The sequence below is a fragment of the Pelophylax lessonae genome (assembly GCF_965119305.1).
Source record: "Pelophylax lessonae genome assembly, chromosome: 1".
Taxonomy (NCBI): Eukaryota; Metazoa; Chordata; class Amphibia; order Anura; family Ranidae; genus Pelophylax; species Pelophylax lessonae.
Window position 1 is genome coordinate 740,904,541 of NC_138768.1, and position 18,838 is coordinate 740,923,378.

Consider the following 18,838-nt stretch of genomic DNA (forward strand, 5'->3'; position numbering starts at 1 on the left):
AATGATTCCTGGGAGCTGAACGTCATCGCTCCCAGGAATCATTGCGCCTGCACCGGCCCCGACGTCAGTTCCGGGGCGCGCGCGTCATTCCCTTCTAAACAGCTTCTGGGCATGCCCAGAAGCTGTGGAGGGATGACGCGCGCGACCCGGAAGTGACGTCGGGGCCGGTGCAGTGCATCGTGGGACCGAAGAAGGAGGAAGAGGACCGAAGAGGACGCGGAAGAGGATCGTGCTGGCTTCAAGCTGCCCACACCTGAGATGGCAGCGCTGGAGAAGACAATTTCAAGGTAAGTATTTCTCCTGAAAGGTAAGTGCAACCCGGGACAGATCAGAGGCTAGCCATTGTGGAATGTGCTAGCCCTGACTGTCCCGGGGGTATTTTTGTAAAAAAATGTATAACCAGGGTGGAACTCCGCTTTAAGTAAAAATGATTAATAAAAAGTTGTATAATATCAGGTACTTCCAGAGAAAAAAAAATGTATAATGGCTAAATCTAAAAAAAAACATTTTCTTTTAGTTTTAAAAAAGTGGGGAAGGATTAGATGTTAGGTTTTCAATGTTGTCTGCTTAATGGACCTATGGAACCGTTATATAGACGACGTGTTCCTGATCTGGGAGGGTCCCTCTGAACTACTATATACATGCCTGGAGAGAATGAATAGGAACGACTTCAACCTGCTTTTTACAATGAACTCAGATCCAAACCATGTGACGTTCTTAGATGTGGAGATTTCGAGAGGAGAGGATGGTACCCTACGTAGTGGACTTTATCGAAAGCCCACTGCGGGGAACACCATCCTCCATGGCTCGAGTTCCCATCCTGAGCCGTTAATCCGATCAATCCCAATAAGCCAGTACCTGCGGCTAAGGCGTAACTGCAGTGATCTACAATCCTTTCAACTCGCTGCAAATGAATTGCGCGAAAGATTGACACGAAGGGGCTACTCCAAGATGTCACTCAAGAGGGCATATAAAAGGGCTCTCTTCAGTGACAGACAGGAACTCTTAAATCCTTCCAAACATAATAACAAAAGTGACAGCAATAACATCAGGATAATCACTCCCTATATGTACCAACACAATAAAATAAAAAAAATAGTGACCAAACATTGGCACTTGCTGACCTCCGATCCTATTTTAGGACTATACCTTCCCAATGTGCCAGGTTTCACATACAAAAGAGCTCCGGCACTCCGTGACAAACTGGTCCGGAGTGAATTTAACAACAGCGATACGGTGTGTTGCAAATATAAATGGATTTTTGTAAAATCTTACCGTAAAATCCTTTTCTCTTAGCTCATTGACAGACGTAGTCCTCGGTGATACACCACCTTCGGGTTATGTTGCCTCCACAGGAGCAGGACTAGACAGGAAATTAAAAAGCTCTGGCCACACCCCAGGGGCAGTCCCAGAGGGTATATCCTCTCTCTCTCTGCCTCAGCAAATCAGTTATGTGAAAAAGCAGTCTTTAGAGATTTTAACCCAACTCAAAAAACAGAGGGGCGGGGACTACGTCTGTCAATGAGCTAAGAGAAAAGGATTTTACGGTAAGATTTTACAAAAATCCATTTTTCTCTAGCGCTCATTGACAGACGTAGTCCTCGGTGATACACCACCTTCGGGACGTCCCAGAGCAGTATCACAACTGAGGGGTGGGAAAATGAAATCAAATCCCAATCTAGAAGGCCCAACCGGTGCCAACTAGAAGTTTACAATGCTCATCCTTAATGATGAGACTCAACAAAAAAGAGAAAACATCTTTTTTTTTTTTTTTTTCAAACAGAAAAAAACCCTCGAGGTAGACCACCGGTCTCCTCAAATTGCGGCCTGCAAAACCTTGCGGCCAAATGAGGCATCCGCCGATGCCGTCACATCAATTTTATAGAATTTTGTAAAGGTATGTACCGACGACCAAGTGGCCGCCTTACATACCTGGACCACTGACGCCTGATGGCGAAAGGCCCAGGAAGTACTGAGCGCTCGAGTGGAGTGCGCCCTAACAGGGAACGGAGGACTCTGACCCTTAATAGAATAAGCCTGTACCACCGTTTGTCTAATCCATTTGGCAATGGTCGCGGCAAATGCAGGCAAACCCTTTCTGGGGCCATCCGTGATCACAAAAAGTGAATCCGTCTTACGGAAAGATTCCGTAGCTTTCAGGTATACCCTGATTGCCCGAACCACATCTAAGGAATGCAACGCATGTTCCCGATGATGCTTGGGCTGAGGACACAAGGAAGGTAGTACAATATCTTCATTCAGATGAAAATCTGAAACCACCTTAGGAAGAAAAGATGGCTTAGGATGAAGTACTACCTTATCCCTATGAATCACTAGGTATGGGGACTGGCATGATAATGCAGCCAGTTCGGACACCCTGCGAGCAGAAGTAATAGCCACCAAGAAGGCCACCTTCTGGGATAAAGTAAGCAAGGGAATCTCCCTGATGTTTTCAAAGGGAGGTTTCTGTAGAACCGACAAAACCAAATTAAGATCCCAGGGCGGTAAGGGCGCGCGGACTGGAGGAGCCAGGTGCCGCACCCCCTGGATGAAATTCCGCACCAAGGATTTGGTAGCTAAAGGCTTCTGAAAGAAGATAGCTAATGCTGAAACTTGACCCTTGATGGTGCTCAAGGCTAGCTTCTGCTCAACCCCTTGTTGCAAAAAGGCCAATATTCGAGACACCGAATAGGTACGTGGAGGAAATCCTAAAGATTCGCACCACGCAATATAAGTCTTCCATGTGTGATAATAGACTTTGCTGGAAGTCGCTTTCCTTGCTTTAATAAGGGTAGGAATGACTGAAATAGACAAACCTCTGTCCTTCAGTACTTGGGTCTCAATGGCCAGGCCATTAAACCCAGCGACTGTAAAGCACGATGGTAAATTGGTCCTTGAGACCACAGACACTCCCTGAGACGAAGTTCCCACGGAACGTCTGCGACTAACATGTCCAAGTCGGCCAGGCCGGCTTGAGGAGGCCAGCCTAGAATTTCTAGGACCACTGGCGCTGATTGGATCTGAACCAGGCGTCCCTAGAGCTATCTGGCCCCGACCATCCGAGAAAGTCTGGTCGTTTTCTGTTCCCACACATTTATCAGATACCTGATAGTTGTCAGGAAAGGTGATCTTTTCTGGTTGAACCTCAGGGACCGAAGTCACCCGACTAGAGGCTACTTGGCCTATCTGGTCAACCAGATCCGATTCCTGTGAGGTATCGGGACTAATCTTAGGAAAAGGTAAAGGAAAAGATCTATTCAGGGAACGGTAACTACCGCTTCCTGTAGTACTTAAATGTTGGAAGGGAAGAATCGCACCGGTAGTAGTGGTTGATGCTCGATCTAATGTCCTGAATACCGGTGAAAACGTCCCCCCACCCTGAAACCGGGTGGGGGCGCACCTTCAGGCTGTGTACTCCTTTGCTTCGGGTTTGGCTGGGTTGGTCCTTTGCTTGTCCGACCAGCCCTTCTTGAACCCTCCTGGAGGAGTCTTGCCTTTCCCGCTAGTACCAGCCGGGCGCCCTTTATGGGCGGTAAAGAAAGGTCCTCGCTTGTTGCGAGGTCCCTTAGCTTTAGCAGCCTGTGGCAAAAAAGTGCTCTTGCCCCCAGTGGCATCCTTAATGATTTCATCTAGGTTGGCCCCAAATAGACGATTCCCCTGAAAAGGGAGATTGGTCAAGGTCTTTTTGGAACCTAGGTCAGCTGACCAGCATTTTAACCACAGCACACGTCTGAGGATCACCGCTAACTTAGATGCATGCCCTAATAAGGGAGTAGTGTCCAAGGCTGCGTCACAGATAAACTGTAGCCCTTGTATAATCTGTTCCATCAAATCAGATGTCTCCTGGGGAATATCTTTTCCCCTAAGATCTTGGCGTACCATTTTCGCCCATTCCGTAAGTGTCTGGGAAACTAGACCAATAACAATTACTGGTCTAAATGCTGACCCTATCAGAGAGAAGATGGTGCGGGACTCTGCTTCTATCTTTCAATCCACCGGATCCTTAAAGGACGAAGTGTCCTCCACTGGAATAACCGTGGCTTTATTCAGCCTGGAAATAGGCGGATCCACGACTGGTGGTACCGTCCATTTCTTAATGATGGATTCCTCAAACGGATAGCGTCTAGCAATACGCTTGGAAATAGTAAAGGTACGTTTAGAATGCTCCCATTCTCCTTTAATCTGATTACCAAAACATTTAGGTACAGGAAAAGCCTTCGCCGTCTTGATGGGCTTATTAGTACCAAAAGAAATCTCTGTTTCAGTTGCCTCTGCCGGTAAAGCCTCAAGTTTTAAGGTTTCCTGCACTGCCACAACTAGTGCGTCCACCAATGCTTCTTCCTGAATTATAGCAGGAGAAGAAGCGTCCTCCTCACTGTCTGAGGGGGCTTTACCTGGGATAACAGCCCTTGCAGAGGAACCTGCAACTGCCGTGACCATCTCTGAATCTGAGTCCGAGGTGTCAGATGGTATAGGGGTAGGCGGGGGTCGCTTCCTTGACCCCCGTCCCTGACAGGCCGCCTCCACCCGAGCCACCATAGACTCCAAAATTGCTGTAAATGACTCTATACTCTGTGCACCGGCGGGTCCCGTGGCCCCCTCGAGGGAAACAGGTGGGGGAATATGTGTGGCAGGGTCCATGATAATTCCAGTCACTTCCTGGATAATATAATTCAAAAGTAAAGAAAAAACTTTTTTTTTTTTTTCTGACCCCCAGCGCCACAAAAAAGCCCCTTAGTGTTACCTGCTAGGGATCCCTATCGATCGAGAGAGAGAGAGAGATAGACCCCCAGGCTCACCACTTGATGCTCAGAGTTTAACTGCAACAGGTTACAGCGCTGTCTTGACAAACAGGAAGTCTTTTGGCTGGCTGCCCAGGAAGAAAGGAGGCGGCTCCGCCCCTCTGCACGCCTTCCGGCGCCTCCCCCAAGCTCCACGAGGTGTTTGGATCACCTCAAACATGGCCGCCCCCATGCTGGAGACACGAGGCTACGCCAAAATGGCGGCTCGTGCGATCCAGCAAAAAAAATGGCGGCGGCCTGTACTGAATAGCGGTGTGCTGCAGGGCACACAACACTCTCTCTGCATGGGGATATGGCGTGGTTGGCGGTACCGGCCCTGGCGGACCGCATGGCCGTTCGGGAGGCCTGCTAATAGCTGGCGATCTGATTTGGAAGGCAGTCTACATGTCCGTGGCTTCTGACTGGTAGGTAGCTTATACTTAACCCATAAGATTCCCAGAATGCCACAGATTACATCTTTTAAACATGTATACAATTAGATTGTTAGCTCCCAAACCAAGCCTCCTGGCTTTTTGCACACATAAAATCACACTCAAAGTAGGAGGATCTGTGACATGTTATAGGATAGAAAGGGACTCTTTCTTACCATACAGAGAGGGGCCCGCGTTCACCACAAAACCCGTCAGGGAAAAAGGGGGAACATACTACTCACCATACCGGAACCAGGCGGGCACCAACTCCTGACAGTACCCCTCTCCACCGGGGCGGGAGGGCTGTCGACCGATACGGACGCCGTGACTCATGGTCTTTGGCGTTTCAGCGAGACGTTTAACTCGCGGGTTCAGTCCTTTAATGGGACTTTGTCGCGGCCGACCCAGCGCGGAGCTATGGCCTGCACGCACTCGTAGGCTGAACTGGGGTGACCACCGGATCTCAACATCCAGCCCGTCGCCCAGTTCAGCTTTCTTGCTTGAAGATCTCACAGGAACACTGGAGAAAAAAAGCTGTCTAAAAAATCCTTTAAGAAAAAAATTCTTGCCAGGACCTAAGATCCCAGCAAGGTATCTAGGTCCTTACTCCTAACTAGACAGAAAATAACTGATTTGCTGAGGCAGAGAGAGAGAGGATATACCCTCTGGGACTGCCCCTGGGGTGTGGCCAGAGCTTTTTAATTTCCTGTCTAGTCCTGCTCCTGTGGAGGCAACATAACCCGAAGGTGGTGTATCACCGAGGACTACGTCTGTCAATGAGCGCTAGAGAAAAAAAGGTACATATATTTGTGGCTCATGCCACTATTGTGGTTACATGCTGACACAAAAACTCCCTAGTTTGCCCAATGGTCAAATTTTTAAGGCGCGACACTTTGCGAACTGTCGCACGATTGGTGTTGTCTATTTACTCCTATGTACATGCGGATGCTTTTACATAGGAAAAACAAAACAGGAGTTCTGGCGACGCGCATACCGTCATATCATCAGCATGCGCAAATCAGACCCTGAGCTCCCTCTTGGGCGACACGTGGGTTTGGTCCATGGGGGTAAATTCCCCAAAATAAAATTCCTAATTTTGGACCGTATCCACCCCAGCTCCAGGGGAGGGGACTGGAACAAGAGTCTCCTCCAGCTCGAAATGAGGTGGATACATTCCTTAAGAGCAACAGCCTCCCGGTCTTAATGGGGTCATGTCATTCAAACCTTTTTTAGAGGGATTTACCTCGGGAGGGATGGAGAAATAAATTCTCATTCCATGACATCTCTTGATATTACAATGTTATCATTAATATTTTGTGTACATTATCTTCTATGTATGAAGTGTCTGTTATATTTGCCACATATACTGTATTCTGCATTTAGTTATCCTTAATGTTTAGTTAATTTCAGGCTGTATTTCACTGCTGATGAATATCCACTATAAATTAGCCTATTTATAGATTTAATTTGAACCATCCATTAATGACTGTTACAATCCAGCGAACATCTGCTCTGTCCACTATCTTAGGGACATACTAGGCAGATTGACTTATGTTGATATCTGTTTTGTCCACCGATTTCAATGATACACTATACAGATCGATCTGTGCTGGATATGCACGCCCCTTGTCTCCTCCCCTGTGACCACCCCGGCACGGGGAGACAGACCGCCTATTGGCGCTCACTGTCTCTGGCCGGCCCCGCCTATCGCAGCTCTCTGCGAACATGGGACGATCCGGCCAATCGGAAACCGGATGCAGTTTTCTAGTTCCGGTTCCGTGACCCGTGCCGGTGGAGCGCGGACGCCACTTCCGCTTTCATCAGCGCTATGACGATTGTCATGCGCACTCCTCCTGATGGGGCGGTCCTGGCGTCTACGGTCCAGGAAGCCCCATACCAGGAACACCAGCTGTCAATGGTTCCATCTAATTGAAGGTACTATTTTAAGATTACATACACTTGACTCAGTCCTTACACCATTCGGTCTATGCTGGTCGATCCTTTTTGTGGTATCCCTCACTTTTGCTGCTGTACAGGTAATTATTACATCGATATGGGACACACTAGATCCCCCTTTGGTTGATCCAAGTGTAGAAAAATAACTACTCTGCAGTTCCAAATGAACTGTATAACTAATATATACCCCATTGATTTTTCCTATAGTTGGCCCATACTGCCAGTTCTATGGCATTCATTTCCTCTGGGACTTCAGGTGGCCACAGTATTCTAGAGGCATGGGGGCCTATCCAAATTCTATAACACGGCTAAATCCATTAGATAGGTCACATCTGACCTTTGGGATATATACAATCATGATGTGGATCCACAATTGCGGTGAACCAGCTTGCTTTAAACTATCCTACAGGCTTTACATTATACTGCAAGAATAACCATGTAAGTGTTTTTTCTCTCAACATAGACAGAAGTACAAGCTATTATTCTTATGCAAATATGTAATAATATATGTATTTGTGCAATACTGTTATACACCATGTACAATGAATGTCTCTATAATGTACAATGGTATAATTATACTATTATTTTTGTTGTCAGAACACTTCCAAATATGAACCGCCCCTGAAGAAGGAAAGTCGTTTTCTGAAATATATTGGGCTCAGGTTCCTGTCATCCACATGGTTATGAATTTATTCTTGCTGGTTTTACATTGCCTGTGATTTTACTGCTCATTCATATTTATATTTTTGTCACTATAATAAACATAATTTTTGCATATATTTTTGTATTGCTTATATTTGTGTGCCTAAAAAATCCCAAACTCAGGGGAGTTTCCTGTGTACTCTAATCCAGGGATGTGGCACATTCTTTAGGAATACTGACCACGAGCAAACCCGTTATAATGTTGTCTGCTTAAAGGAGAACTGCCGGGTATAAAAAAACAACACACATACTCTCATCTCCATGCTGCAGTAACAGTGTGATGCTAAAGCTGTCCCACATCAGCTGTAAGCATAAGAACTGAGCAATCGCCTCATTGCTGATCGAAAAGCTTTGGCCATACTTCTCTTTTAGGATTTCTCCTTAGTTCCTGTTCTGATACCAAGACAGGTAGTGAAGGGAAATAAATACCTAACAGAAGTTGTAACGATACCCTACTTCGTTGCTAGAACATGTTACATTTTAAATACAGGTGTAACGTGTTCTAAAGGTGAACTTAGCCTTTAACCACTTAAGCCCCGAAAGATTTTACCCCCTTCCTGACCAGGGGTTTTTTTGCATTTTTTTACTGCGTGACTTTAATGGACAATTGCGCGGTCGTGCGACGCTGTACCTAAACGAATTATGTCCTTTTTTTCCCACAAACAGAGCTTTCTTTTGGTGGTATTTGATCACCTCTGCGATTTTTTGATCATGCGCTATAAACAAAAAAAAGCGTCAATTTTGCAAAAAACAATATTTTTCACATTTTTTTATATGAAATTGCCAAAAAAAAATGTAAAAATCTAAATTTTTTAACATTTTCGGCCAATTTGTGTTATGCTACATATGTTTGGTAAGAAAAATCGCAAAAAGCGTATTTTGATTGGTTTGCGCAAAAGTTATCACGTTTACTAACAAAGGGAAAGATTTTTGTCATTTTTGGTGTTTGTTTTTTTTTAACGAGTAATGGCGGCGATCTGCGATTTTTTTTGCGGGACTGCGACATTGCGGCGGACAGATCGGACCCTTGACTGACATTTTTGACACTTTTGGGGTTACCAGTGACATTTCTACAGTAATCAGTGCTATACATATGCACTGTTACTGTAAAAATGACACTGGCAGGGAAGGGGTTAACTTTATTGGAGAGGGAGGGGTTAAGTGTGTCCTAGGGGCGGGTTTCTAACTGTGATGGGACATGGCTACTAGTGTAAAAACAGAGATCAACGGTCCTACATAGTAGAACCGTATGATCACCATTTTTACACAGGGGAGAATGACAGGCGGCTTTGTTTACATTAGCCCTCTGCCTTTCTCCCTTCCCGGCGAACGATCGCCAGTGACCGGCGGACATCGGGTCCACCGGTCACACGCACTGACTTGTTAGGGAACGGGGCGGGCGCGTGCTTTAGCGGGTGCACACTCGTCCGCTATTGGCTCACAAGCCAGTGACGTACCGGTACGTCACTTTGCCTGGCCGGGGCTGACCGCCGTAGTATATGTACTTGCGGTGGTCGGCAAGTGGTTAAGAAGACACGGCAAAAGTGCTTTTTAAAGTTTTAACTGGAACATAATTATTCCACAGCTTTCACACTTCTCATCCGGTTCCTAGACAACAGTACACATTATATGGGGAGTGGATAAAGGGCCAGTGGCTTGGAAAACTAGTACAAAACATCTTCAACATTGCAGAACAAGTCCAGTTCAGTGCAACTAACTACTTTCTATACCATGACCTGAGTCTTCAACATTACTAGAGAAGTCCAGTTAAATGGGACTAACTACTACTGGGTCTACCATGATCTCAACAAATGAGAACCTTCACAGACATACACAATGTGATAAACCTGCACAATTGACGTCCGAGTCAACAAAGCAATTGAATTGAACATCGATCAAGTAAAAAAGATTGAATGGCTGAGCAATAAAAAAAAAAAAAAAGGCCTATTCAACAGGGTAGATCAGTGGCATTTGTTGTGCCCTGTTGGGCAAGAAACACCACTATCAACCCTGTACAATTGTTTCTTTCTACCACAACCAATAGACTTGGGTCGATCAAAACCATCACTGTCAATTATCACGCTGCCGTGCCATTTTCGTCTCCTTCATTGGATGTCTAATTCAATGGTTTTGTCAAATGGGACATTGATTGTTCCATTTAATATGGCCAACACAAGCCAATCAAAAAAAACAAGCAACAAAGTGCCTAAATCAACACAACATATCTTCAATGTTGGAGACCCTAGTCAGTGACCACAGTTGGCTGTATTTTTCTATGTGACTTTACCATCCCCAACAACAAACCGGATTCACACCTGCACTAGAGATTGAAAGTAAGAATCTGGTTGGCTGTTGGATGAGAAAAGTTAGCAAACATTACTCTGGGATTCCAGATCACTGACATCTCTATCTGCTAGAATGGGAACTGAGTGCTAGATAGTTGTGTCTACACCAATTCCATAATGAAAAGGATTTGACAACACTTTAATCCTGATTTAGGAAACGGTACATGAACTGTTTTTGTACACACATGAATTATTTTGTATAGCTACACTGCTGCAAATATCAACACCATTAGAATAGGAGAGCAAGGTGACAGAATAGATCTATGGATCCACTGGCCCAGTGCAGAAGAGCATAAATAAACAGATTATTAAAACTAGCTGAGCTGGTCTACAATGAATCAAACCGGCATAACATCAGAACATTGGGACTCATTGGTTAAAACTGGAGCTGGTAACTTCAATAGATGGACTTGGAATCTGATCATAGCAAGTCATCTCATTTCCTCCACTAAAAACTCTTGTTCTCTATAAGGCCCCTTTCACACAGGCGGGCCGTTCAGATCTGCCTGTCCATTTATTTGGCAGATCTGAACGGTCCCCCCATGCATTCCTATGGGGCAATGGATGGCAGCGGAGACATGTCCGCTGATATCCGACCCATCAAATCTGGACGGATGGAAACCCTATTTTCACAGTGCAGAGACACAGCTGTCCTCCTGCTGCTCAGCAGGGGATCAGCGGCTCGATCCCCCGCTGAGAAAAACGGAATCCGTCCGACGGACAGATAGTGTGAAAGGGGCCTAAGGCTCTCGCACACAGGCAAAAAAAGGTTTCTTTTTTTACATATGTGAACATAGGCTGCATTGTAGGACAATGCACACAGCTGCATAAAGATCCATAATGCAGTGATGTGTTCAGAGCCGTAAAAGAAAAATAAACGATTTACATGCATACATGTAAACTGAAACACTGGCAGCTAAACGACGAAGAATTTTATGTGTGTACATGCAAGGTCTTTACTCAACAGTCTGTGTGTGCAAGGGGCCTGACAGAATAAACCCCCGATTCACAGCCACTGGGCTTAGCAAAGAGCAGGTGTTATAGACAGCCTCCCCTCCTCCTCCATTTTGGATAGAGCAAGGGCGGGTTATAACCCCATATAGTTTATTTTTGGCTTCCTGTCCCATAGCTAAACAGGAAATGCCTTCAAATTAAGGGAATTCCTTTGGGACCCCCCTCCCCCCGGGTCACCAGAACTAGTGTCCCTATTGGAAGATTTCCCCTGTAGTACTTTTTTGGGGACAATCCAAAATTTGGGATTTTATTTTTTTCACTGACAATGATAAACAGGACAACACAGACAACAGGAAAAACTGACAGGGGTTCTAATCCCTCTCCATTCTATTTAGAACCATAAAAAAAGTTTTGCCTTCAGAAATATTTTAAAGCGGTATTAAACTTCACAAACAAAACAAAAAAAAAAAAATGAACCCCCTGCAGGTTTATACCAGCACATCCTAACAGCCTTACCTCTCAAACGGAGCCCTCCCACGCTGAGCTGTCACCACTCCTGGGACATCCACCCTTGCCTGGTCTTCCTCCCAGGTTTGTGCTCTCTGGCCACTTGAGTAGCTGGGCTGTAATCATGTCACTCCAGCTCTTCACCCTGGCACACAGCGGGTGCCATAAATGTGGTCTGCAGCTCAGATGACATTAACGCTGACAGACTGGGAAAGTATCACTAGGGTCTCCTCTGTTATTAATCCTTCCTGTCAGCATTTTTGTTTTTTTCTTTTACATGTGAGAGTTTAATACCGCTTCAAAGGGTAAGTTGACATTTAAAAAAAAATAGACTCATCCAGTCAAGAAGCCCCACTTCAAAGCAGCTTAGGACATTTTTGCTTGGATTAAATGCCATTATCTGTAGGCCATAAGCAGCCCAGCCGGAATAAAAAAAACTTTTTGTAAGCAATTAGATCCAGCCTAGCATCACATGTTGTGTGATCTTCCCTGTTAACACACCACGCATGTATAATATGCTCACTCCCTCCCCATAGCAGAGGAGGCTGAGCTCAGTTCTGCTGCTACATAGGGAGGAAGAAAACACTAAGCTCTGCCTCCTTTAACCGGTTGCCGACCGCCGCATATATACGTCACTAGCCTGTCAGTTGCTTGTGAGCCAATAGCGGGCGAGCGCGCGCGCGCCCGCCCCGTTCCCTGGGAAGTTCATGCGTGTGACCGATGTCCGCCGGGCACTCGCGATCGTCCTCCGTGAAGGGAGAAAGGCAGGCGGCTAATGTAAACAAGCCGCCTGTCATTCTCCCCTGTGTAGGAATGGTGATCATACGGTTCTACTATGTAGGACTGTTGATCACTGTTCCTACCCCAGTAGCCATGTTCAATCACATTAAGAAGCACGCCCCTAGGGACACACTTAACCCCTCCTTCCCCAATAAAGTTAACCCATTCCCTGCCAGTGTCATTTTGCAGTAACAGTGCATATGTATAGCACTGATTACTGTAGAAATGTCACTGGTAACCCCAAAAGTGTCAAAAATGTCAGTCAAGGGTCCGATCTGTCCGCCGCAATGTCGCAGTACCGCAAAAAAAAAAAAAAATTGCAGATCGCCGCCATTACGCGTTAAAAAAAACCCACCAAAAATGACAGAAATCTTTCCCTTAGTTAGTAAACGCAATAACTTTTGCGCAAATCAATCAAAATACGCTTTTTGCAATTTTTTTTTACCAAACATATGTAGCAGAAAACAAATTGGCCAAAAATGTTAAAAAATTTTGATTTTTAAATTTTTTGGGGGGAATTTCATATAAAAAAAATGTGAAAAATATTGTTATTTTTGCAAAATTTACACTCTTATTTGTTTATAGCGCAAAAAAAAAAAAAAAAAAAAAAAAAAATCGCATAGGTGATCAAATACCACCAAAAGAAAGTTCTGTTTGTTGGTAAAAAAAGGACGTCAAATTAGTTTAGGTACAGCGTCGCACGACCGCGCAATTGTCCATTAAAGTCACGCAGTGCCGAATCGCAAAAAAAAAAACCCTGGTCGGAATGGGGGTAAAATCTTCCGGGGCTTAAGTAGTTAATGGAAGACTACAAGTCCCATCGTCACTGCAGCAGAGGGACTCACAGATCTCCATGGAGCACAAATATGGTGATGTCACTGTGCATGTAGTCCATTTATTGCTTTCACCAGCCCTATAACAGAAGGCTTGTTCTTCTCTACAGACAAGGGCCTGGTGGAAGAATCTGCAGGAGCCTGCCCACAGCACCTTTGGTGCAATGCTGTGCCCATGCCAAGGCACACATTTAAAGTGCAAATCCAGCTTACACCTAACTAGCCTTAAAATTGACTGAACCTGTCTAAGAAAGATGTATATACTTAAAGTATAACTAAAGGCAAACTTTTTTTTTTTTTATATATATAAAGTTTTGCATAGAGTGCAGAAAGATTAGAACACCTGTCAGTTTTTATTACTGCCTGAGACTCCTATTAACCAGATTCCCTGTTTACCATTATCAGTGACAGGAAGTAGAAGAAAATCCCACATTTTGGGTTGTCCCCAGAAAACTAATAGAGGGCAAATCTTCCAATGAAGACACTAGTTCTGGTGACCTGGGGGGCCCCAAGGAATTCCCTTAATTTGCAGGGATTTCCTCTTACTTCCTGTTTGGCCATGGGACAGGAAGTGAATTAGAATCTCATCAATGGAACACAGATAGCACAAAAATAAAATAAAAAGTTAACAGAGGTTATAACCCTCCCTTACTCCATTCAAAATAAAAAAAATAACAATATTGCCTATAGTTCTACATTCCCTATTGTCAGTTCGCTCTGGTCACATGATCACCCATGTATCAGTCAGCAGCTGCTAGGTAGAGGGGAGCGCGCTCTGACAACCCACTGAAAATGCCTGCGAGCAGTGTTGTCACCCATAGACTTAAAAGGCTCGTTTGTTGTCGGCGCTCCCTCCTCTCCCCTGCAGCTGGCTAACACAGGAGAGATCACATGACTGGACCAGAGCAGCTGAAAATAGGGAAGAATATACCGCTTTCTTACAAAAGGTTAGTCAGCACAGGTGTTGGGAAAGGGACAGTTTTAAGGATATTTAGGTGTAAGCTGGAATTCTACATTTAAGTCCGGTTCACACAGATGCAACAATCGCTCCGACTTTGCAGCACTTGTCACATCAAAAGTTGGAAACCCATTCATCAGTGCAATGGAACCCTTGTAATTGGTGCGACTTGAGTCACTTTGACTTAAAGTGGAGTTCCACCCATTTTTAATAAATTGGATTACATAGATGTATGTAATCCCCTTTTAAAATGACTTTTACCAATGGAAAGTTTTTTTTTTTTTTTTGTTGCTAGTAAAAACCTGATTTTCTGCTTTATTTATCCTATTCTCACTTCCGGGTCCGGTCGGCGATTACGTCATTCGGCGATTCGCAGGGTGTGCTGGGATGTATCCCAGGGCATGAAATCTCGCATTATTACACAGGAGATGAGCTGCACTGCGTGCTCTGCCCCGCCTCCTCTCAGTGAGCTGTACTGTTTGTATTGTATTGAGGCCATGCTCCGCCCCCGCCTCCCCCCCCTCTCAGTGAGGATATAATGCTTTCAGTCCTCGCTCACTGAGAGGAGGTGGGGCAGAGCACGGCCTCAATACAATACATACAGTACAGCTCACTGAGAGGAGGCGGGGCAGAGCACGGCCTCAATACAAAATACATACAGTACAACTCACTGAGAGGAGGCGGGGCACAGCCTCAATACAAAATACATACAGTACAACTCACTGAGAGGAGGCGGGGGCGGAGCACGGCCTCAATACAATACATACAGTACAGCTCACTGAGAGGAGGCGGGGCACGGCCTCAATACAATACATACAGTACAGCTCACTGAGAGGAGGCGGGGCAGAGCACGCAGTACAGCTCATCTCCTGTGTAATAATGTGAGATTTCATGCCCTGAGATACATCCCAGCACACACTGCGAATCGCCGAATGACGTAATCGCCAACCGGACCCGGAAGTGAGAAGAGGATAAATAAAGCAGAAAATCAGGTATTTACTAGCAACAAAAAAAAAAAAAAAACTTTCCATTGGTAAAAGTAGTTCTAAAGGGGATTACATACATCTAAAGTCACTAAAATGGGTGGAACTCCACTTTAAAAAAGGTTCCTGCACTACTTTATTCAGACTTGCATTGACTTCTGTTAAAGAAGTCGCAGGCATTGTGAACCCGTATTAAAGTATAACTAAAAGGCAAAACTTTTTTTTTTTTTTTTTGTTTTGGATGTAGAAGACCTGTCAGTTTTTATTGCTGTCTGTGTCCCCATTAGAGCCCTTTCACACTGAGGCGCTTAAAAACTTCCCATAAAATTCAGCAATTTTGAGGCACTTTCCAGGAACAAGGGGTGCACTTTTTTAAGGACTCGTGACTCAAAATCTACTTAAAGAACCATTTTGAGATGCTTTTGAAGAGCTTTCTATTCTTTTTAATACAGAGGGGGTTTTTGGGCGCTCCAAAGATGCTGCATACAGGATTTTATTCACCGACCCAGTGTGAAAGCAATCATTGATTTTAATAGGAACAGGTTTTCCTGAGCGCCAAAGTGCCTCATGTTGGCCATACACTATACAAAAAATCGTTCCAACTAATTTTTCGAAAAACAAACACTCGGCCGTGAGAGCAGACGATTGTTCCATCAAATGACGACCCAATTTTGATCGTTAAATCGTGCAATGGATATAAATAAATGTGTTTTTAGTTCAGTTTGTCTCATATGCCTAGTGCAAACAGTTTGGACGAGAAACACATTAACCTTTCAATTTATTGTTGGTCAATTTTCCAAACTGTTCCTTCGATTTTTCAGCTCTGAAAAGTTAAAACCGATTTTCTATTTGTGCCCATTAACTGGACGAAAAACAAACGAACCAAATGACAGATTTTCAAATGATTTTTCGGCTAGTGTATGGCCAGCATTAACGAGATTGACCCTCTTTATTTGTCCTGGTTATTGTCATCTTCTAAAACAGTGGTCCTCAACTCCGGTCCTCAGGGTCCACTAACAGGCCAGATTTTAGGTATTACCTTGGGGAGATGCCGACTAGAATACTGCAATCACTGAGCAGCAAATTATATCACCTGGGATGGATTTCAGTTATATTGCAAACCTGGCCTGTTAGCGGGTCCTGAGGACCAGGGTTGAGGACCACGCATTGGTTCCAAACTCCTGTCTTTAGGACCCAACAGGCCAGGTTTGCAGGATAACTAGATTACATCCCAGGTGATATCATTTGCTGCTCAGTGATTGCAGTATTTAAGTCTGCATCTCTCCAAGGTAATAATTAAGGCCCCTTTCACACTTATACGATGCAATTTTACAGCGATTTTGATGCGACTTTGCCGCGATTTTGAAAGCAATGGCTATGGCTCAAAACGCAATCAAATCGTGGCAAAGTAGTGCAGGAACTACTTTGAAGTCGGTGCGACTTCAAAACGCACTGATATGAATGGGGCTCATTGAAAATAATGGAAAACGACTTGTCATACGATTTTGCGGTCCAAAATCACGGGACAAGTCACACAAGTGTGAAAGGGGCCTTAAATCTGGCCTGTTAGTGGGTCCTGAGAACAGGAATAACCACTGATCTATAGTGAAAGTAGAAGAAAATCGCACATTTTGGGTTGACATCAGAACTGGAATAAAGGGGGAATCTTCCAATGGTGACACGCTGGGATTCCCTCACTTTGCAGGCATTTCCCCTCACTTCCGGTTTGGCTATGGGACAGGAAGTAAAGGGAAATCTCCCCAATGGGACACAGATGGTAAAAAGAACTGATAGGGGTTATAAGTCCTTCCTTATTCTATAGAAATAGAATAGTTTTGCCTTTAGTTACACTTAATGGAATGCACATGTTATGTTTTATTAAGGTGGGAGCATTTGTTACCAAAGGTGGACTATGCCTTTAAGCCGTAAAGTGAGATGTGGAGGAGGAGATTAGAGCACACATCCAGCTGCAGTGCCATGTGCCTCCAGCTAAGAAGAAAGCTGACCCTCCCAACCACAGACATAGCCCCATATACAGGTGCCATAACCAGCCCCCCATCCCCCCACACACACACAGCACACCCCCGTACCCCCATAGAGCCACTCTTCCTCCTCATCCCCGCCTCCGTCTCCGCCCGCGGTCACGGTGCTGGTGGGGGCGGCAGCTGTAGAGGAGGTGGTTGAGGACGGAACCACGGCGGCGGCAGCAGCAGCGCCGGAGCCGCTCATCTCCGCCGAAACCACCATCCGCTCCAGCACCTCTCCGCCGGCGGACATCTTTCCTACAGTGCTGCGAGAAACAACTATCGCGAGATCTGCTCAGCCTGTGGCGGACGGAGCCTCAACATTACCTCCCAGTGATTGGAGGACCCGAAAGACATCACGTGACAGACTAGATAGACCGCAGGCAGCCATCTTAGCTGAGGGCAAAAGGCACTGTTACACCGGGAAGCTATAAGCGCATGCTCAGCTCTTGAAGCGCAACAACGAGTAGCCTTCCTGTGTGGAGGCATTGCATGCCGGGAATTAAAGTATATATAGAAACGTATATATAGAAACCACAGGCATAGAGGATATTTCGTTTCAGGAATAATGGTAGATAATAAATAGTGTTTCTGTAATAAAAAATACTTCTTTTCATCCTATTGTTTTGCTTTGTTGTACTTATGGTGTACTGATCTCTAGCAAATCCCTGGCTGTATGAAATGGGCTCCATAGACTCTAACCACTTGCCTACTGGCCACATTCACCCCCTTCCTGCACAATTTTCAGCGCTGTCGCACTTTGAATGACAATTGCACGGTCATGCAACACTGTGCGCCCAAATGAAGTTTTTTTTTTTTTTCCCCCCACAAGTAGAGCTTTCTTTTGGTGGTATTTAACCACCACTGGATTGTTTGTTTTGTTTGTTTTGTTTTTTTTTTTTTTTTTTGCTACAAATACGAAAAAAGATAGAACATTTTGAAAAAAACAATTTTTAATAGTTTGGTTTAAAATTTTGCAAACAAGTAGTTTTTCTTCTTCACTGATGGCGCTTATGAGGCTGCACTGATGGCTACCGATTAGGCGGCACTGAAGGGCACAGAGAGGCGGGCAGGGCCGCTGATAGGGGGAACCACTGGTCCTCCTGTAGGTGGCCCGGGCACACAGGGGGGCCAGACAGCACGAGGAACAGTGGAGCAGAGAAGGAACAATACCCTCTGTTTCTCGCACCCAGCAACTAAAAGCTGGTTTCTCCCCCTCTCCCTCCCGTTGGCTTTTAGTTGCTTGGTGAGAGAGGCACATGACCGGATTTAGGGGATGCTGGGGTGGTTTGTGCCCACCCAGATTTTAGTTCAGCCGCCCTAGGCCAGCTGCTGCTGAGCTCCTTCCCGCACTCACAGCCAGGACAAGGAGACGGCAGCCTGGAGCCGAGAGAGAAGAGGCAGAGAGGAAAGAGTCGGGAGGAGGTGCGCTGTGTAGTGCTCACCCCTCCTATCAGAAGAAAGTTCCTCTATACAGCACATGAGACAGGATCACTCTTACTGTAGATCGCACTGTACTCACACTGCCCCCTATCCACATTTCCTGCTGCCGGGAGGTGAGCAGCCCTTGGAGAAGATAGGGGG

At 45.3% G+C, this 18,838-nt stretch overlaps 1 protein-coding gene across 3 annotated transcripts in view; it reads right to left on the reverse strand.

The window, feature by feature from the left end:
• FIP1L1 (factor interacting with PAPOLA and CPSF1) overlaps window positions 1-17,532 on the reverse strand; it is a 186,635-nt gene extending 169,103 nt beyond the window's left edge. For all 3 annotated transcript variants that reach the window (XM_082256744.1, XM_082256743.1, XM_082256742.1), the window contains exon 1: window positions 17,321-17,532. In XM_082256744.1, the coding sequence (XP_082112870.1) occupies window positions 17,321-17,507 (187 nt within the window). In that variant the 5' untranslated portion in view covers window positions 17,508-17,532. The remainder of the gene's footprint in view (window positions 1-17,320) is intronic.
• Window positions 17,533-18,838: the final 1,306 nt, after the last annotated feature.